The sequence below is a fragment of the Equus przewalskii genome, chromosome 5 (assembly GCF_037783145.1).
Source record: "Equus przewalskii isolate Varuska chromosome 5, EquPr2, whole genome shotgun sequence".
NCBI classification, from domain to species: Eukaryota; Metazoa; Chordata; class Mammalia; order Perissodactyla; family Equidae; genus Equus; species Equus przewalskii.
In genome coordinates this window covers 69,769,682-69,791,554 of record NC_091835.1, presented here as the reverse complement: position 1 = coordinate 69,791,554, position 21,873 = coordinate 69,769,682, and the positions used below count along the sequence as shown (strand labels likewise).

At 45.2% G+C, this 21,873-nt stretch overlaps 1 protein-coding gene across 4 annotated transcripts in view; it reads right to left on the bottom strand.

The window, feature by feature from the left end:
• Nucleotides 1-9,769: 9,769 nt before the first annotated feature.
• SLC4A8 (solute carrier family 4 member 8) overlaps nucleotides 9,770-21,873 on the bottom strand; it is a 61,754-nt gene continuing 49,650 nt past the window's right edge. For 2 of the 4 annotated variants that reach the window (XM_070621347.1, XM_070621348.1), the window contains 5 exons: nucleotides 21,635-21,808; nucleotides 19,065-19,202; nucleotides 15,055-15,146; nucleotides 14,837-14,940; nucleotides 14,088-14,312 (listed from right to left, as the gene is read on the bottom strand). In XM_070621347.1, coding sequence (XP_070477448.1) covers nucleotides 14,275-14,312; nucleotides 14,837-14,940; nucleotides 15,055-15,146; nucleotides 19,065-19,202; nucleotides 21,635-21,808 — 546 coding nt within the window. In that variant the 3' untranslated portion in view covers nucleotides 14,088-14,274. Of the gene's footprint in view, nucleotides 11,732-12,905; nucleotides 13,002-14,087; nucleotides 14,313-14,836; nucleotides 14,941-15,054; nucleotides 15,147-19,064; nucleotides 19,203-21,634; nucleotides 21,809-21,873 lie in introns of those variants that run through there. The other 2 variants (XM_008512215.2, XM_008512209.2) reach the window with 2 other exon arrangements.

Here is a 21,873-nt window from a genome sequence, read left to right as displayed (position 1 = left end):
CGAGCTGAACCAGTATGGTCAGAACCATGAACAATGATGTGGTTTTGAGCATGAATGTGCTGGAGACTCAGAAAGACCTGGGTTTGAATCCTAGGTCTGCCATCTGCTGGCTGTACGTCATCAGGCGAACCACTTAACTTTCTGAACCTGTTTCCACACCCGTAAAAAAGGAACAACAATGCTTCCCTAAGAGTTGTTGTGAGGGTTAAATGAACACGCATTTAAAGTCCTTGGACCAGTGTTTGACACACACTGAGCACTCAAAGATGGTGCTTTTTATTTTAGAGATGCTACATGAGCAATGATATCTCCTTCTAGGAGCAACCCCCAATCATGGCCTCTGCTGCCCGCATGACCTTGACATTGGACCAGCTAAGTGGACTAGGGTGGGGAATTAGTCGTAAGGATCAACCTGCTCAGTTCTCTTCTTTGAGAAACCTGGGCCTTCCAGGCAATTGCCACCTTGTAATGAGCAATCTTTCTTTGGCCCATGGGAGGAACCAAGCTTTGGAAATCCATTGGCCCAGGGTGCCTCAATGCTGGGAGAAAAGGCTCCTCACCCCTTACACAGGGTGAGCAGCTCAGCATTGCTGCCTGGAGGGCCCTGGTGAGCCAATATCAACAGCACACGGGGGTGTTGTCCCAGTGCAGAGTGGATTGGCACAGCACGTCTGCCGTGGGTGATGGAGGCGGCAGTGGCAACGGCAGCAGGGTCTTGCTCAGCAGTGGGCATGGAACTGGGACCTGGCATGGAGAGGCTGTCATTGAGGTCAGCATGTCTGTGAGCAGACGTGAGTCAGCTCTTAGGGCTTTTAAGGGGGCCTGGAGGTCCTACAGTAGCAGGCGGGGGACAGGAGACACTCAGGAAAATACCCTCCTGTGTCCTATGGAACTCTGTTTTCTTAACCCAGACCCGTGTAACCTGGGAGCCACATAACCCAAAGACCCAACCCCAGAGCAGTGGGGACTTGAAGTGCTGAGGCCCTCATCCTACTCCTGGGCCTCATAAGCAGACAACCTCATCCCACTCGCTTCTTCCCCGCACCGTTTGCTCCCTCCACTCGACTCAGACATCTGTTCCCCACCCACTCCTTCATCACCACCCTCCCGTCTCCCATCCTCCTCCCAGGCGACGCTGTCTATCTGCAGCACCCTTCCTATCCCTGTCACAGAGTCGCAGGCCCTCACGTCCATCCTCCCACACCTGCAGTTTCCAGGGAGTCGGCCACTCCGCCCCGGTGAGCATCTCCAGCGCTGGGCACGCGCTGGCTCCTGAGGCAGCTACTTCCATTCTTGGACAGCTTTGGCTCTCAGTTCCCAGCAGTGAGCCCAAATCTGCCTCCTTAGAAGATAAGTTGGTCCTGGTTGTGTCGTCTGAAGCTCTGTCAATCAAGTTTACTCTATTTTACATGACAGCTTTTCTCTCAGACAGGTGACAGCAGAGCGCTGTTCACTCCGCCTGCGTTCCCCCCCCAGTTGCTGTTCTCTGTCTCCCTCATCTGTCCTTCCTCTCCACCGCCACTGCCCTGGCCCTGGTCCAGAGCCTCACCACCTGGTGCCTAACCCACCCTCTCTGCTTTCCCCCCTTCCCGTTCTTCCTCACCGCCACAAGATGAATTTTTCCAGAACACCAACAAACACATATCTCCTTTTGACAGTGGCTTGGAGCCTAGAGGAGAGCCCTCCCTCCTTACCCTGGCATTCCAGGCCTTCTCGCTTCTGTCTCCAACTTCACGGACAGTTGCTTCCTTACACAAAACCCTTAACTGCAAGCAAACAGTCAAACTCACTGCCCTCAGAACATCCCGTCCACACCCCTGCTTCTGGGGCCCCGTCTATGCCCTCTTCTCTCCTTCCTCCAATCCTGTCTTGTCTTTGGGGGTCTGACTGACTACCTGAGGCTCTGAAAGGATGCCCTCCCACATCCACAGAAGCCACAGGCCTCACCACTGTGCTCTGCATGTGCTGTCTTATCTCATGTTCGATATGAGTCCAACTGCAGCTCCTCTGAGAACTCTTTTACTCCCCTGCACCTTTCACAGGTAGGTGCTCAAAACACAACTTTTGAGGGCAATGGTGAGATAAACCCCGCTGCCAGGACCCTCTGAGTCTCTTTCCCATTTTCCTCAGATGCTCCGCCCAAGGCCGGGCTTTGGGCTTCTCTGTGTTTCCAGCAGCCTCTCAGAGTCTGACCACTGTCAGGTCCAGTGAAACCAAGTTCCCCTGACTCAAAGGTAGGAAGAGGGATGCAGCTGATTATGATGAAACAATTTGGCCACCAACATTTACACAGGTTCCCTAAATATGTGATCAGCGTTTGGGTTCGTCACATCTCAACCAGCCCCCTTGGCCATTCATTAAAAAAAATCATCGCATACCTGCCACACTTTCTGGCTAAGCATTCTTTCTGGAACACTGAACTCTTACTCATTTTCTCAACTTCTCTTGCTGTTTACAAGTGGTGTAACCAGTAGGTTCTCTATTGATTTTGTTTTTCAGCACGTCCTTTGACTTTTCTGTGCACAGCAGGGTGTGCATTTTAGAGTGGACCCTGGTAGACGGAAGCTGAGGGCACAGACTCCACACAAACATGGGCTCACTTGAGGTTCTACCACTACTAGCTGTGTGAACTTCATTCATTTTTGAGCTTTCCATCTCTTTGCGCTTCAGTTTGTCTCGTCTGTAGAGGAATGATACCCACTCCACGTACTGTGAGGATCAGATCATGCAGGTGCCAAGTGCTTAGCCAGGCGCCTCACACACGTGGACGCTGCCCACTGTGGTCAGTGATTGTCCGGTGAAGCGCCTCAGCCCTGCATGGTCGGTTATGGAATGCCCAAGAAGGGCCTTTGATGATGATGATGGTGATGACAGAACTGTTAAAGAAGACATGGAGGCCCTCCTAACTCAAAATTAGTGCTAGAATCACCCTGCTCAAAGTTACTAGAAAACCTTTACTAGTATTTTCCTGGGTAGTTAAGGCTGGGCATTTTCTCTTTATCCACTGTGTCTATTAGGGAAATTAGGTGACGACAATTCATTTTGTAATTTCTGGTGGGGGCGAGGGGTTGGGGACTATGATAATAATAATAGCAAAATGGCCATTACCCTTTAGGGGCTTGGGAACCCCCTAGTCATCCCACCTGTCCCCTCTGGACCAAGGGAATATATACCCCACGATCAATGGCTGAACGGGTACTTAGGATCTTGCACTGGGCGAGAACCCCACGACCCCAAATGAAAGGCTCGGGTGGAAGCTGAGTCTCTGGCCAAGAAGGCCAAGCGAGGTCTCTTTCTTCCTATGAGACAAAGGCGACCGTGACCTTGACTCTAGAGGTCCACTCCACCACACAGCTGCAAATCCTGGAAGACAAGCAAAGGGAGGGCCTGCCGCTCCTAGAGGGGCCCAGAGGCACGTGGGGGAGACCGCGCACCGTGCCCAATGCGCTCGCTCAGGCCCTCCCACACACCTAGAAAGCAGGTGGTCTTTTTTGCTTCACTGCTTTTGCGGTGAAGAAACTGAGATGAAGCAAGTCGCCCAAGGTCACAGAGCTGTGAAGGCCGAGCTGGGACTTGAACTCAGGCAGGCTTGTTCCGGGTCTACTGGTTACACACCCTGCTGCTCGCCAAGAGCCTCCCCCACACCCACGTGGCCTCCGGACAGGGGAGCGTTGAGCTTCCCTCCACCCGTCCACTCGTCAGCACTGACATCCACTGGACAAGGGAGACTGGGGGGTGTGCTCTGACTAGGGACCATTTGGGCAATCAACGTTGAAGGAGGGAGCAACGCAGTAACTTGCACGTTCATCTTGCCAGTGTCTCCCTGTAATCAAACACAACCAAGAGGTAAAAGGGGTGAATTTGCGGCCAGGTCTGTAACTTGGGGATCAGCCTTTGCACATCACTAAGAGAATCAGCCACATCAATTACTGTGTCTCCCTGGCCCTTGTCTCCTACAGGGAAGTGACAAGTCACAGCCCTGCTGAAGGAACATCATTCAACCGCCATACTTTCTACCACTTGACCTTCACTCTTCCCCCATTGGTCCAGGGGTGGCTCCAGACCCAAGGCCCCTGATCCCTAGACTGGTCAGGGACCTACAATGTGGCCTGCTCAGAAATAATGAGCAGGGACCAACCACTTCTCCATCTCATGAATCTCATTTTGGAAATACAGAGACAGTGAAGCTGTGAGCAACGGGGGTTGAAGCTGAAAGAATCTGGAGGTGGTTCTGGCTGTGATGGGTTAGGCAGAGACGCCGGCACTGCAGAAGAGCCACAGTGCAAAAGAACGTTTATACAGTGGAGGGTGGGGATACGCTGGCTGGAAGTGAAGCAGACACAGAAGAGCTGACTCAGCAAAGGTGAAGCATTAAGCAGATGATATTCAACGGGCCTGCCCAGAAGAATCATCTGGAGAGAACTTAAAACACTAGTGCCTGTGCTTGTGCCCAGAGGTTCCATTTACTTGGTGTAGAGCGGAGCCAGGCACCAGGAGATTAAGTCCCTCCGGTGGAGAACCATTGTCTGCAGTAGGCTTCCCACGGCTGCTGGGCCTGGCTTCTGCTCTGCAGGAGGCCCACGGTGCAGCCTCTCCTGGCTTCTTTGGCAGACACTTTTGGATAATTAATCACTTATAGCTCCTGCCTTATTCCTTGCTAACAGACTCCTAATTTTGTACAAATATTGGAGCAGCAATATGGTCACAGAAGATGGGCCCAACCCCAGAGGATGAAGCCTATTTGGTCCAAGCCAAATGAGGGAACCCCATCCCCCTTTTCCCATCTTAGGGATAGGTATGTGCCCCAGTTCTGACCGACGACATGGGAGCAGGGGAACCCTCTGGGAAAGATTTTCCTCTTTAAAAGAGAGAGAGAGAGGGCTGGCCCCATGGCCGAGTGGTTAAGTTCGCACACTCCACTTTGGGGGCCCAGGGTTTCGCTGGTTCAGATCCTGGGTGTGGACACGGCACCGCTCATCAAGCCATGATGAGGTGGTGTCCCACATGCCACAACTAGAAGGACCCACAACTAAAAATATGCAACTAAGTACCAGGAGGCTTTGGGGAGAAACAGGAAAGTAAAATCTTAAAAAAGGAATTTAAAAAAAAAAGAGAGAAAGAGAAACTGGAGAAATGCCCCCTTCGCCCTTTCCTGCATTTGGAAGTTATGCTGTCTGATGTGATGCCTGGAGCTTCTGGAGCCATTTTGTGACTATGAGGGGAAAACCAAGAGAACTGCAGACACTGACCAGAGCCCTGATGTGGCAGCTGCTGAATTAACCACCCCAGGAACCACCTGCCTCCAGATTTTTTGTTACTTAACTATGTGCTTACTGTGTATGCCGGTCAAACCATTTTTCATGTATTACAGTGGTCCTCGGGATGTGAGAATGATAAATGCCTCCCTTCCCTGGTCCCCCAGCTCTCCACCCCCGCATCAGAAGTGGTTCCAAACCCTGCAGAGTAGCCTTCCCACAGACTACCCATCACTGTCAATGCAGGTTAAGCATGGTTCTCTGTGAGACTAAGTGACGTACGGTGTTTGCTGTTGGGAGGTTTGAAAAAAAGCCAAAAGATAGCAGAAGGCCTCAGAGCTAGTGAGTTCTACGTCTACAGCCCAGCTGCCCTGGCTCCCTTAATAAAACAGTCCCACCGTGCTCTCTGTTCAGCATGCTGTCAGTGGATGCCTTTATGCGCATTCCATAAAGCTTGCTGACGCTCTTCCCAACCCTGCCTGTCACCCCTCACTGTCTCTCTACTCTTACTCCATCACTTCCTTTTTCCCCTTTTCTCCAACACTCCAACAACTGGATTTGAGAGGAAGAGAAATGGAGCACCTCCACCCTCAAAACCAAAACTCTCGAATGACAGACTTTAAAAATCTGGATTTCTAGGCAGTGGAGAGTTCTTAAATACTAGCAGTTGCTCTCATCAGCCTGGTTGTATCTCCAAAATGGGCTTTCTTTGCATGCTCTCCTGTCCTCCCACCCAAACACAAGTCCCCAAAGAAAGGACCCCTATAGCCTCCTTCTGTGGCTCTGCCCCAAGGAGGTGGACATGACCTCTCAAGGCACGCCCAGCAGACACCATACCTCCCTTGCCCATCTTCCAAACTCTTCTTCACAAGTTCTGAAGTTGCTCAGCATTGGCTCACCTCCTTGGTTCGGGCTCAAAGAACACCACAGGTGTCTACACAGTTTACACAGACTTTATTTTTCACCCATTGAGCACAGGAAGGTCTGGGCAGGTGGAGGTGTCACCATCACCTCCCCTGGTTCACAGACACAGACCATGAGACCTGGCGGTGAGGGAGAGGGGTCCTATTCCTACCACAGACTGCTATGGGATTATCACAACGACACATTTGTTCTCGGTTCTATTTACACCAAGGAGTGTGGAGAGGGTACATTTCTTACACTAAAAATATATACTTTGGAATCTCTAAAACAAAAATATCTCCATCTCTACATGAGACCTACTAGAAAGAAGAACATAGAAAACAAGGGAAATGTACCAGCACCTCAAGTTGTCCCCTTCCGTGGGAAAGTTGCTTTGCTCTCCACCTGACCCATTAGCTTGGGAGGGCGCCACATCTGAGCACTCAGACAGACAGACAGACACAGACAAGTAAGAAGGAAGCCCATCACCTTGGAGGAGGGAATATGGGAGAAAGGAGTGAGGAGCAGGCCTTCGGCCTCTTGCAGAAGGAATCCTTGCACATTCAGCTGATTCTTCCGTTCCCAACATGATTGCACGTGTGAAAACCTGCATGTTGGGATCAATCGCAAACCTGCTGACAGAAGCCCAAGCTTTGCTGATTCTGCTGGGCTCGGAAAAGTGCCACAGGGGCTTCTCTCTCTCTCTCTCTCTCTCTCTCTCTCTCTCTCTCTCTCTCTCTCTCTCTCTCTGTCTCTCTCTCTCTCTCTCTCTCTCTCTGTCTCTCTCTCTCTCTCTCTCTCTCTCTCTCTCTCTCTCTCTCTCTCTCTCTCTCTCTCTCTCTCTCTCTCTCTCTCTCTCTCTCTCTCTCTCTCTCTCTCTCTCTCTCTCTCTCTCTCTCTCTCTCTCTCTCTCTCTCTCGGGAAATACTAACACCAGCAGCCAGAAGAAAAAGTTCTGTGTCCTCCAATGCCGAAAGTGGCCTAGGTTTAAGAAAAAGGCGATTCCTTTTCTTTTCAGAAGGATCAGAAGCCATTCCATTCCCTTTGAGCACAGAATCTCCTAAAAGAATTATCCCCATGGATGAATCATTCCACTTTCTGAATTTTCCTATTGAAAAGATCCACATAACAGTGCTTTCCTCTTTTTATGCTTCGAGCATAAATATTCAAGAGTTACTTCACACCTCTTTTAATTATGAAAATTAGCCTTCTTTCTGGTAAAGAAATGTTAACTGCGTCAATTGCCCAATCTCTACAATTAATGTCAGAGACCAAGGGCACCACAAATAATAAAGAATAGATTTGGTAGAAAAATCACTTCTATTTGGTTTTGGAATGTCTTTTTCTGTTTACACTGAAATATGGATAAGCCTCAGGGCTTGAGAATCCTTAATCCCTCTCCCTAAATAAGGAAAATAACCGTGAAGGCCCCTTTCCGAGAAGCCCCGGGACCATCCACCCTCCTCACCTCTCTCACCACCCCCAACTGGTGGTGGTTTCCAGGACCTCTGACCAAGAACTTCTTCCTTCCAAGAAGAACTTGAAAGACTGAGGAAAAGGCAGAAAAGAGAGAAAAGGGTGCTTGAAAAAGCTGAGTCAGTAAAAGGGGGTGGAACTGGCTGATGTCTCATTTGGCAGGAAAGATTTCTACCTACAGGAGGCCCAACAGCTACAATCAAAAGGAAGTCAAGAACGCTGAGAACATCCAACGCAGGGCTGCTTAATGTCCTGCCAGGATGTGGCCTGGAAACCTGAGAAGTTCGAGGAAAATGCAGTAACAAACTGGCAAAGACTGCTTCAAAGTCCTAGGAGGAGGTGCTAACTCTCGCAAAAGAAGAAATTTAGAGAAGCTGATAAAGGAGCAGAGACAACATACTAGATAGTATGTCTGCTGCTTTGAAAGGAAAGCCAGGGGCTCTGTGGTCAAGCTTCTCTGATGCTTCAGGAAATCTTGGGAGACGCAGAGCATCGGACCCTGAAATCAACAGAGAAGATGCAGGGAGAATTACCGACTCCTCAATTGAGAGGGAAGTCCGGAGCACTGAGCAGGTAGAAAACAAAGTAGAACTGGGAACTGCCTGTTCTGGACAATCGGAAACCACAGATTTCCAGAACCAGAGACCTCTTAAAGGTCACGGTTGTCACAGCCTGAGTTGTCAACTAAGCCTGGGACTTAGCATATACCAGACTTCTATTAAACAGTTACGACTAATTTAAAAGCCAGTCACATCTCAGACAAAGAGCAATAGCAACTATGCACACTTTCTTTCGGAAATATATGGTTCCCTACCCCTCTACCCCAAAGGCAAAGTTCTGTGAAGATGGGGCTGGGAGCTGTACGTGGTAAAGACCAACTCTCTTGAGAGTCTCATCACCAGAAGTTTGAAATCACATACAGCCACAAAGAGCTAGCCTGCATTTTACACAACCAAACATATTCGGTAATTTCACGGCGTATTTCTGCAGGCGTTTCTTTCTCTCTAGACCAATCCCTCCCTAAAAGTCACGGGCTAGGAAGTAACCTGCCCACTCAGCAGCATCAGTTCTTCCCCTCAGAACCAAGAGTCTATTCACCATCACTTTCTGAAATCTCTGGCCTCGCCCCCTTCCTGCCCCCACTGCCAGCCTACCAGGGCACTGGCCTGCCCCCCCTCAGTGTTCCTGCCATCTCCCCTGTCACGGAGGTGCACCGCTTCTCGGGCCCAAGCAAATCCAGGCAGAGAAATCACCTACCAGCCTTTCTTTGCACCCCTGAATCAGTTTCTCCTTAATGTTGAGCTTCAACACCTTTTTCTATAGACTAATCTGCCTATATTTGTCCTCAAGCTATTCCATCAGGGAAGTCTGAAAGGGGTAGACCACAGAAGGGAGAACGGTAATATTCTTCTGATGCCCCCACACTTCAGGTGCACAAGGCTGCTTAGCAGCAGCAGTGAAATCTTACAGATACACTCTCGTTTGTGGACAAACACAGGCATGTGCACACACTCACACATACACAAATGCTGCTGCCGCTCCACCTCGCCTCCCAGTTTCCCACCCCAAACGCTGCCGTCATGGTCACAGCCACAGACCTGAGCAAGGAAGCAGCCAGCACTGGGGCTGAGTGCTTCACGGGACTTGGGAAAGAGGAGAGAGTAAGGGGAGGGAATGGTTCCTACCACTGAGATGTAGCAAAAATGAGGCTGGCTACTGTTTAAGAAAAACCTAATGGCCTAAAAGCCTTGGCACAGCCTTCCAGAGCAGCTAATGGTCCTGAGGCGCAGTGACCTAGGAGGGTCTGGCTCAGGAAAGTGCACATGTGGTCCTATAACCACACCGCACAGAGTTCACAAAGACAGGCGCCCTTCTCTCAAGAAGCCCAGCCTACACAGTGATATTGTCACCTAGTTCTGTTGACTGATGGACTCTCCGTTACATTCCTTACCGCCACGCTGAGGCTAGGGGAACAGGGGACGCAGCCACCGTCCTCCCTCTGCAGAGGTGGCAGGAAAAGATGGGAGGGGCAAGATGGAGGAAGAAAGGGGGGATGTTCTCAGGGAACAAATAAGATGAAAAAGGAGGCAAGTTCAAGGAAGCAGCCAGAGAGACAGGAAAGGCAGCAAGAAAGCTTTTTAACTGACAGGTTGCCTTTTATTTTTCTAAATTAGGTAGGTATGGGTACCATTACTACATTTACGCTAAAGTGACAAAATGTGAAGCTTTGGCTCACAAAGATTTTAATGCCCATATACTTCAAAAAGGACACATTCCTGTTCCTGTCTGCACCATATGAGAGGAAGCCGGCTGTCCCTAAAACAGCCTTGTGAGTAGAAATCAGACAAACCAGGAAAAATATCCGCAATTCAAAGGGATATCATTTGAATATCTGAAAACAGCATGACGTTCAGCCAATAGGCACCGGTGAGGCCACACACGCTGCTTGTTTACAGCAGGCACCCGTTCTGAGTGGTTGGTGGCCCTCCTGTACCAGTTGTTAAATATTTTGAAAATCATCTCTGTATTAAAATGGTTATGGCTCTAAGAGATAGGGAAGTATGAAAGAAACGCAGGGTTCCTTCAACATCAAAGATCTTTAGAGTAAGACACTAACATGTCTCAAGAGTCTAAGGAATGCAAAATTCAATACAGTGATATAGCCAACTCTTCGTCTAGGAAGGGAAAGCACATTGGGGGAATGTCCCACTGTACAGAGATTTTCCAGGATGGAAAACTGATAAGATCGGATTCCCTGGGTACCGACATGCTTGCTAATGACATTCTGTGCACAAAGGAAGAGAAAGTCTATGTACAGTGGAGCCCAAACCCTTGATATTCATGGTGACAGAGAAGAGAAGAGAATAACTATGAGTCAGTTTTAAACTAAATACCAAAATTAATTTCACCACTTCCAGTTAATTTCCCAGTGTGGCTTTTCACATCTGAGAGGCAGAACGTTTGTCAACCAAAAGAAATCCATGACGATGAAGAAACCACATGGCTGAGGTGGTTTTGGTCCATTGATGGTTCGCTACTAAGGCAACTAAGGAGACATTACGCAAGCACTTGGATCTCTCCAGGAATGGAATCAGACTGTGTCCTCAAGAGACAGCAGCAAGACATGAAGGTTTCCACAACAGGGCAATAAAAACACCTTACCTCCCTCTCTACTCACAAACAACTCTTATCAAACCTTCCCAGAGATCTAGAAAGCAGACACTACGACAGACCTTCAGGCAAGAAAGTCCTTCCTGGTGTCTAAACTAATTCCTTCTGTGGCAATTTAAGCTCATTCTCTTACTCCACCCTCAAGGAAACCAAGAGAGGCTGCTCTTCCTCACTTATCATGATTGATTTCCCCCTGAGCGTCTTCCTGCTGAAGCTCAGCAACTCCAGGGTCCCTCTTGGCCCTTTCATCATCCAAGGTTCTCACTGAATTATGCAGGCTACTGCTAGGGAGCAATGAGGATGCACTCGGGTCAGAAGCATCTTCTGGCTGTAGTGGTGGGCACTGCCAATGCCCAGGTCACTGAGCAAACCTCCTGACAGCCCCTGGGTCTGACCAGCATCCCCTAGAGTAGGCAATCCAACAAGGCCCAGGGCTGCCCAGCAGCCTGCAAACACTATGGGACTGGAGAGCGTTCCCTTTTCTCCCTGCTCTCCTCCTACTCCCCCACCCCATCTTTTAGGAAGAGAGCCCTCACTGAAGGAATCCTCAGTGGCAGAATGGATCCATACGGCTTGGCAGGCCAGCAGAGAGTTTCAGAGAAAATGTCTGGAAAATGGGAAGCTGGGTATTCGATGGTGGCAGTTCTGAAGAGAAAGAGAAGAAAGAGAAGTACCAACAGGAGTTGGTCTTCTGCTTCCACGTTCGCGTCTGGTGACTGGCTGGTGGTATGGGATAGCTGGACGTCCTGCAATGCACACCACGAATAACTGAATGCTCCACATGGCTTTGAGGAGACCAAGGACGGGGCCAGACTTGGTCTTGCTTCTTCTCTGAGAGATTCACCATCTTCTCTGTGACCAGAACTTCCCTGAGGCACCTCATGGCCCAAATCTTCCATCCCAGCAAAGACTTTTAGTTGAAGAGACTGAATAAAAGTGTTACAATTAGACAAAAAGAGAACACATGATTCATTCCTGCTTTTAACACAATACTTTGAAGATGTCACCACAATTTGGATCTGGCTATATTTTAAGTTCATTTACAAGTAGACTAGTTCTCAACTAAAAATAACCACGTGCGTTATACATTTCGACAGCTGCCTGGATTTTCCTCTGAAGGAAACAAGATTCTATATTTCACTCACATTCAGCACAGATTTATTTTAACCCATTCGATAAAGAAATAACCCACCACCACCACCCACTGGTGGCTGTGAGTTTTCAAAGTACTTCAGTTTCTCCTCGGAGCCGATTTCCGCGTGAGGCAGTTTGTTATTATAGTCTGCATTTTACTGCTGAGAAGACTGAGTTCCGGGAACAGTGGTCCGCCAGGTTATGCTTGGAATTACTAACTAGACCAGGTCTCCTAATTCCTAGCCTACTGTTTTTAGGGTTTTTTTTTTAACTAGAAAAGTCTTCTTTAATAAGACCTAAGACTTTGCCTTTAGCTATCTTAGTACTTAAACTTAAATGGTGCTTGGACTAAATTATTCACCTAATTTGGGTGCACAGCCTACCTCAATGTAGGTAAAAATGCATCAAGTCCTTCTATTTTCTTAATTAACCTGATTAAAATTGATCTATGCTATTGGCAAATGATATCCAGAATTTAGTTTCCAAAATAAGAAAACAGTTATAATTTAATATTTCAAATATTGGCAATAATTCTCATTATGGAACAACTTAAATAGGTTAAAGTCTGTATCAACACTATCAACGCTCTCCGAATATGTTAGCAATTTTCCAGTTTGTGTGGTTGCAGTAACCAGAGAAATGCTCTATAGATTTTGAAATGGGAACTAGAAAGAGGATTAGGGAACTAAAGAAATAGAGCAAATTTACATCTCAAAGTAATTCCATCCTGACCTTGGACCTGTATAAACGGGCAGCTCAAAATAGCATATCTGTTCAAATAGTTAGAAACCATTTTTGCTTTTCTTAGGCTTATAGCTGCTCTCCTGGGGTCAGCAGTAGTCTTAGAAGTGATATTTATTAGACAAATTCACTTTTACAACTAGAAGATATTTTACTGTCAACATGATTGCTGCTTTTAAAAGCCAGAAATTTTTTTAAAAATCAGCAACAAATAGTTCTCTTTACCTCTTTTCCTTTGTATTTCCAGAATTCATACTGAGAGCTTTCCAGACTGTGGTTTTAGGCATTTCATCAGATATATTAATCTCAGAGGGGTCACATCTGAAATCAGAGCTTAGGACAGTAAATGTCAGACACACAAATAAAATACGTACCTCAGTCAATGAAGACCACCACCCCCCCAGAAGGGAAAAGATTAGGTCTCAGGGAGCTCCACTAACAGCTCTCGGAAGTGCTGGGAACCAGATGGTCAGAATGCGGAGAGGCAAGTGGTCCATGAGGTGGTGCTGAGGGCTGGGCTGGTGTGCCAGGTGGCGGCCAGCCCTGCTCCCACGATTCTGCACTCCTTCAAGGGCCCTCTGGGGAGGCTGACGGCACTGTGATGCCAACAGGGGCAGCATCAGGAGCCAGCACTGACTGAGTGCTTGCTGTGTGCCAGGCATGGTGCTACGTGCTCTCCATTCATTTTCTTACTTACATGCCCATTGCATGTTTTCCACTTGCAATTTACACAGGACTTTTACAATATGTTATCTCAACTATCACAGCATCAGAGACTATTAACAACCTCATTCAAAGGTATAGAAACCAAAGCTCCAGGGCTAAGCGACCATCCAGAGTCAGAGGTCAGTAAGTGGAGAATCAAGCCCTTGAACCCAGTCCCTGGTCTCCTGGAACCTGAGTACTCTGAAGTCTTCTACAGGCCAGACTGTCTCCTTTCAAAAGGCCGAGAAAAAGTAGGCAGCATCCCAACAGAGAAGGAACATTGCTCCCACTTTGCCACCAGAGAACTCAAAGCCTGTGGCTACGTCCATAACAACCTGAGGAAAGTTTATCAAGGTCCAAAGATTCTGTTTCTTTGGAGTCAGTTAAAAAAAGTCAAACTCATAGTAACAGAGAACAGAATGATGGTTAACAGAGGCTGGGGATGGGGGAAAGGGAAGACAGTGATGAAAAGTCTACTCTTTCAGTTGTCAGATGAATAAATTCTGAAGACCTAGGCACAGCATGAGGACCACGGTTCATAATAATGTATACTCAAAATTTGCTAAGAAAGTTGATCTCAAATGTTCTCACCACACACACAAAAAAGAATGGCAACCGTAGGAGGTGACGGATACATTATTAGTTTGATTGTATGAATCATTTCACAATGTATACATATATCAAAACATCACACTGTACACCTTAAATATACACTATTTTTATTTGTCAAAAACAAATAAATCAAAAATTTTTAAAAAGAGTTTCTTCATTTCCCCTTCAGTATAAACCACAGTCGGTTCAATGATTCAGCAATAAACCATCCAGGATCTAGATGACCCAGATGCCCTCTCTCTTCCTTTTCCGTCCCCTCTCCACCCATGAGCTTCTTTCAGCTTGTGTGGATGTCTTCCACAAGGAAACAAAACGCTAAGAATGAAACCACATATGGACCAGTTCAGCTTCCTGTGACTTGTGGTGAGCAACAGCTTTGATAGAGAAAGAGGCTAAAATTCATTGACTGAAATAAGGAATTTGAGATCCCACTTCAGCTCCCCCTTGGCTCCTAAGACTGTAGATGCCACGAGCCACGGTGGAATGGGCTGTCTCTGCCCATTCCCAAAGGCTTGCCCATGCCCGGGAATTTCATGCCCACCAGGTTGAGAACTCTCTGGAAGCAAAGACCATATCCTGTTCATCTTTGGAAGGTAGCAGAGAAAGGCAGAAGGAGCACTGGTGTGAGTAATACAAAGACTGTTTGAATCTTAAACTTTCTACTTAACAGCATTATGATCTTGGGCAAATTACCTAAAACCCTCCAAGCCTCAGTTTCCTCATTGTACAAATGTGGACAATGAGACATATCAGAGCGTTGTTATAGAGATTAAGTGAGGGAACATAGGAAACCTTCTAGTCCTGGCCCAGAGAAGTTGCTCAGCACATGAGCTCCTCACCTCTGTTCTCCTTGTGATTCCACCCCTGGTGCAGAGCCTGACGCACAGCAGGGACTTGGTAAACCAAGAAAGGACAGGGGTGTTCAGAAGCTGGACCTGGGAGGCTGAATGTCAGCTCGTTGAGCCACAGCTGTGTTTGTGACACCACTCCAACACAAAGCCAGACCGTTTACAGAATAACCAAAACAGCAGACTCCTTGGTGTTTGGGGAGTTTTACCTGAAACTGTTGCTCTTTCCAGGACTAATGAGTAACTTCCTGCTCTCTAAGGGGAACTTGTCTCCTCCCATTTCTAACATTTTCTCTGCCTCCTGGAAGAAAAGGAGATATTGTTATATCTTGACCAAGTAAAACTGTCAGTCTCCACCAGCCCATTTTTCTATCATCACAATTTCTACCTTATTTTCTCTCACATTTATTATAAAAGAGTATAATTATATTCTTTCATATATTTGACTCATCACAAAAAGACAGACAACCAGATATTCGTATCCATGGAATAGCACGAAAAAAAAAAAGAGAACCTGAATCTGAGTAAGCTTCTAGATCCAACTACCAATTTACTGGAAATATAGGGAACAGAAGAACATGTTAAATGACACCAAGGGACACAATTAATAAAATCTAAATGGTGAAAACCCCGATAGGTCAAAGACCTACTTTCTTCCACAAAAAGAGAAAAAAGAAGGGGAATCTCTAAAGAGATTTAAGAAACATATCTACCAATTGCAACATAGGACCTTATTTGGATCCTGATTCAAGCAAACAGATGGTTAAAAATAATAAGAAGGCATTTGAGGAAATACAAATACTGGCTATTCTCTCTACTTTTGTATATGTTTGAAATGTTCCATATAAAGTGTTTTCTTTTAAAAAAATCCCATTAATTTAGAGGAAATAATTACAGAGAAAAAATATGTACAAAGATATTTAAAGTAGTATAATTAATAATAAAACCTAAAACAACTATAAATTTCTACAAAGGAAGAATGTTTAAATTAATTATGAGATAATAATACTATAAAATATTATATAGCCATTAAAACAATAAAGATTATACTGACATAGAAAAATGAAAGTGTCCTATGAAATCGAGTTGAGGGGAAAAATCAGAATATATACATATATATATACACACACACACACACACTCAAATATACAATTATAATAGTTACATGAAAATGATGTTAAGGACTTAAAAAGAACATAAAGAAATAAACATAAATGTTGGATATTGATGTGAAATTTTGGGGTAAAGTCTTCATTGTTTTCTCTCCATTTAGTTTTTAAAATAATTTTATAAAGTAAAACATGTATCAACAAACGCATGTTTACTTCAGAAATTTTGGCAAATAAGTAGTATAATGTTTACCAGCCACCTCAAACTTAACATCCAAAAGAGATCCCTCCTTTTCCTCCAAACCTGCTGTTGCTAGGTCTTCCCCATCTTAATAAATAGCATAACCATTCATCCAATCCTTCACTCCACAAATCTAAGCGTCATCCTTGATTCCTCTCTTTCATCCATGCTCACTACACATTAGCGAAACTCGTCAGCTCTATCTTCAGCTAAGTCCCCAGTCCAGCCATTTCACCACCTCTCCCTGGCCTAAGCCACCACCGCCTCTTGCCTGAACTATTGGCACAGACTGCTCACTGGTCTTCTGGCTGTCTCCCTCCCTTCTGGCCTCACTGGCTTTCTCGACATTCCTCAAGCACATCAAGCTCATTTCTGCTTCAAGACCTTTGCATCCGCTGTTCCCCTGGCCTGCAATGTTCCTACTTCCAGGTATTCTCATGACCTGCCCCTCACTTAATTCAGGTTTCTGCTGAGATGTCTCCTTAGAGGAGTCATCCCTGATTACCCTAAATAAAGTAACTCTTGCAGCCCCTTACTTTCTTCTTCAATCACTACCTAGAACTTTATATAAATAAATATATGTGTGTGTATATATATAATTTTTAAGTTTTATAGAATTTTTAGATGCCTGAAAGCTTTGCATTTTATCTTGTGAATTCTAGTAATCTTCTCTTTAAAGTTTTCCTCCATTGCCTCTGTGCTTATAATTATTAAACCTTATTTAATAATATAAAACAGACACATAGACCAATAGAACAGAATTGGGAGCCAAGAAATAAACTATGTATATACGGTCAACTAATATTTAACAAGGGAGCCAAGAATACTCAATGGAAAAAAGAGAGTCTCATAAATAAATGTCGCTGGGAAAACTGGATATTCACACGCAAAAGAATGAAACCGGAACTCTATCTTACACCATTCACAAAAGTTAACTTGAAATGGCTTAAAGACTTAAATGAAAGAGCTGCAACAGTAATACTCCTAGAATAAAATATAGGGAAAAAGCTCTTTGACATTGTCCTTGGCAATGATTTTGTGGATATGACACCGAAAGCACAAGCAACAAAAAGCAAAAATAAATAAGTGGGACTGTATCAATCTAAAAAGCTTCTGCATAGCAAAATAAACAATAAACAGAATGAAAAAGTAACTTCTGGGATGGGAGAAAATATCTGCAAACCACATATCTGACAAGGAGTTAATATCCAAAATATACAAGGAACATATATAACTCAATAGCACCCCCCCCCCTCCATAAGCCAATTGAAAAACAGGCAAAGGACCTGAATAGACATTTTCCCAAAGAAGACATACAGATTGCCAACAGGAACACGCAAAGGTGCTCAACATCACTAATCAACAGAGAAATGCAAATCAAAACCACGAGATATCACCTCACACTTGTCAGAATGGCAGTCATCAAAAAGACAAGAAATAACAAGTGCTGGCGAGGATGTGGAGGAAAGGGAACCCATGCACGCTGTTGGTGGGAATGTAAATTGATGTGACCACTAGGGAAAACAATATGCAAGTTTCTCAAAAAATTAAAAATAGAACTACCATAGGATCCAGCAATTCCACTTCTGGGTATATATCCAAAGTAAGTAAAATCACTATCTTGAAGAGATATCTGCACTCTCAGTATTATTTAGAATAGTCAAGACACAGAAACAACCTAAGTGTCCATCAATAGATGAATAGATAAAGAAAAGGTAATATATGTATACAATGAAATATTATTCAGCCATAAAAAAGAAGGAAATCCTGCCATTTGCAATGACATGAATGAAGACTGAAGGCATTATGCCAAGTGAACTCAGTCAGAAAGGGAAAGACGAATACTGTATGATCTCACTTATAAGTGGGATCTAAAAAAAGTCAAGTCATAGAAACAGAAAACAGATCAGTGGCTGCCAGGGGTAGGGGGTAGGGGAAATGGGCAAAGGTGGTCATAGGGTACAAAGTTTCAGTTATAAAATGAGTAGGTTCTAGGAATGTCACATACAGCATGACGATTATAGTTAAGAATAGTCAAGTCACTAAGAGAGTAGATTTTACAAGTTCTCACCGCACACTCAAAAAGAATTGTGACTGTGAGGTGGTGGAAGGGCTAACCACCCTACTGTAGTGATCATTTCATAGCACGCACATCACCAAACCATCACACCGGACACCGTACACTCACACGATGTTATACGTCAACTATATCTCAATAAAGCTGGAAAAATAATACAAGATTTTTAAAAATTTAAGATATTAGAAAAAAATGTCCTTTCAAAGTATTTCAAAGGACACTATTTCGGGCACTAACTGTATTTGGAAACGCTTTCTGGCTCATTCATTTCTTTGTCGGGTATTTCCATTTTGCTACACATCCATTCTCTGCACGCACAGGCCATTGATTGAGGGTCTATTGTGCGGACGGCAGATGCCAAGTGCCGAGGGGAACGAGGAAGGACAGAAAGTCCTATGCGAGTTATCTTTGCATGGTGCCAACCACAACACCATCTGCAATTAGGTACATAATAAATACTCTCAGAAAACAATAGGTTTTGTATACTTGTCAAATTAGACCCTTTGGGAGAACATGAACCATTAGATCTGATAATAAGAACAGATTCTATGTTCATATTCTAAGTGTGAACCTGGTGAGTAGACTGTAGACAAACAGAGGTAAAAACAGATCCGAATATGAAGGCCAGTCAGGGACAAGAATCCTTAACCCCTCCTCCGCTAAGACCACCTTTGGAGTAATCTTCCCGGCTCCTACCCATAACCCTTGGGGTTCCTGACGTTGCCTGTGGCCCTTCTATGTGCTGTAATTTGAGGCTGCCCCAAAGTGTACAGTTGGTGCAAGAACTATGACCTCTTCCTCCTTGGCCTTCTTTTTGGCATCGTCCAACTTCTTCTTTTTGCTTTCAGGCATGAGATCATCTAACCAGCTCAGCTCTCGCTTAGAGAAACAGAGATCCATGACTTTCCTGACAAAGACCAAGGCCAAAACCTGAAGAAAAATAAAGAAAGTGAATTAAAGGGGCTCATTTCCTTCCTGGAGTTAAAAGCAAACTCTTATTTTCACAGCGACTAGGGCATTTCAAGCAAAATCAAATTCATAATAATCATGATAGTTGCCTTTTATCGAGTGATCCCTTTGGGGGGGGCGGGGGCAGCCACACTCAGCCCAAGGGTGCCTCACGGTGGGGTGAGGGGCCTGGAAGGACCATCTGGATTTCCTCCCATCCTTTGCCTGTACATTTCCCCACAAAATCCTTGCTTTATGCCTGCACCGTGGGTCTCTAGGGGATTTTGTCTCTGCCCTCTGGCTTGGCCTGACGCCCATTTCATAAATGAGAAAACTGAGGCCCAGGGAGAGAAAGTGCTTGCCTAAAATCTGACAGCTAATTTCCTCAATAGGAACAGGTCAGGGTGTCTCAGCTGCTGCTCCACTTTTTTCCCACGAGGGCCATTTTAGCCAAAGGGGAACCAGTAATAACCCAGAAGGATCTGCCTGGATTAACTGCTGTTCACCAGCTACATCTGGTGGCTGGACAAGGAACGAGGCAAATCAGGTTTGTTAAATTCAACCAGATTCTCCCTAATTTCAATGATTATTTTCTCAATAAATCCAAAATTGATAGTATCCCTTCCAGGAGTTGTCAGGAGTTTGCTAGTTCTTTCACCAAACACTCAACCTGTGAACATAAGGCCCAGACGCAGAACTCTACATGCAGTCTGACAAAATGGAGAAACCCATCAGGAGGGCACATATCTTGGAGATTAAGGGAAAAGATGCTCCCCCCCCCACCCCGTGTTCTCACCCTTGAAATATCTCCCAGTAAGCCAGAGTTCAGCAGTACCTAAACCAGAACCAAACATTACCCTCAGTGCCTTTTCTCTCTGGAGGCCCAGGCTTTGGGTAACTTTCAAACAGCCCACTGAATTCTCAGCATCCTCATGACACAGAGTGAGCCAGAGAGGAGAAGGCACCAAGAGAAGACGAAACAGTGAGGTGGTCAGGTGGCAAGAATTTCGTCATCACCCTAGTTTTGGGAAACAGCTTGTACCCTGCTGCAGCACACACAGTTCAGCTTCCCGGGTCCCCTTTCCAGAGCCCTTGCTGCATTTAGTAAGCAGGTGAGGCTACGCAGTCACTAATCAGGGCTGGACCAAGCTCCTCCTCTCTCCCAGCGGCTTACAGCAGTGCACTGCTACCATTTTAGGTGCTTCTGACTCCAATAAAGCCTAAATTGGAACTATATTGCTTTGAAGGAATATGCGAATTACTGCAAACATTAAGAATCCTCTCCATGTCAGATTCATGAAAGGAAGACAGACAGACAGACTGACTGAAAGCCTGGAAAATAAACATGGCAAACTGTCACACATGTATTCACACCTCTAGGTCCCCAAAATAGTGTTGCTCCTGCAAAGACCAACCAAAAAACAAAAATGTACCATCAATAAAAGATTAATATCCAGTACATATAAAATTTCTAAAATTCAACAACAAAAAAATAAAAAACCTGATTAAAAAACGGGCAAAGGACTTGCACAGACATTTCTCCAAAGAAGATATACAAATAGCCAATAAGCACATGAAAAGATGCTCAACATCACTAGTCATTAGGGAAATGCAAATCAAAGCCACAGTGAGATGCCACTTCACACCCATTAGGATAGCTGTATTCAAAAGAAACCCCAAAACACAACAGAAAATAAGTGTTGGCAAAGAGGTGGAGAAATTGGAACCTGATGTACTGCTCGTAGAAATGTAAAATGGTACAGCTGCTATGAAAAACAGTACAGTGGTTCCTTAAAAAACTAAAAATAGAATTACCATATGATCCAGAAATCCTACTTCTGGGTACATACCCAAAAGAATTGAAAACGGGGACACAAACAGATATTTGTACGATTCGCGTATATAGCAGCATTATTTACAACAGCCAAAGGGTGGAAGCAATCCAAACGTCTATTGCCAAATGAATAGGATAAACAAAATGTGGTATGTATATGTATGTATGTATGTGACAGAAATTATGCAGTCTCTAAGAAGGAAGGAAATTCTGACACACGCTACAACATGGAACCTTGAAGACATTATGCTAAATGAAATTAAGCCAGGCACAAAAAGACAAACACTGTATAATTCCACTCGTATGAGGTACCTAGAGTAGTCAAATTCTGGAGACAAAAAGTAGCATGGTGGCTGCCAGGGGCTGGGGGGAGGAGGGAATGGGGTGTTAGTGTTTAATGAGTCAGAGTTTCAGTTTTGCAAGATGAAAAAAGATGGATGGCAGCAACAACAGTTGCACAATAATGTGCATGTACGTAATGCTAACGATCTATACACTTAAAAATAGTGAAGAGGGTAAATTTTATGTATATTTTATCACTATTTTTTAAAATAACTAATAATAATTTTTCAAAACTCACCATCATTGGAAAGACAATGGCAGCTGGAGACGCCTTGATGACCCAGAGCAGGACAAGGCAGGTGAGCTGGATGAGGGTGAAGAGGTGCACCTTGCGCAGTGGCACGTGCCGCAGGTAGATAAAGTCTGGCTGGTGCTTTGCAGGCATCCCAAAGAGCTTCAGACGGTCAAAGAACTGAAAGGAGGGAACTGGCACTTACTTTCAGGAGGTTTCTCTGGGTCAGAAGCCTTGTTCGGCCC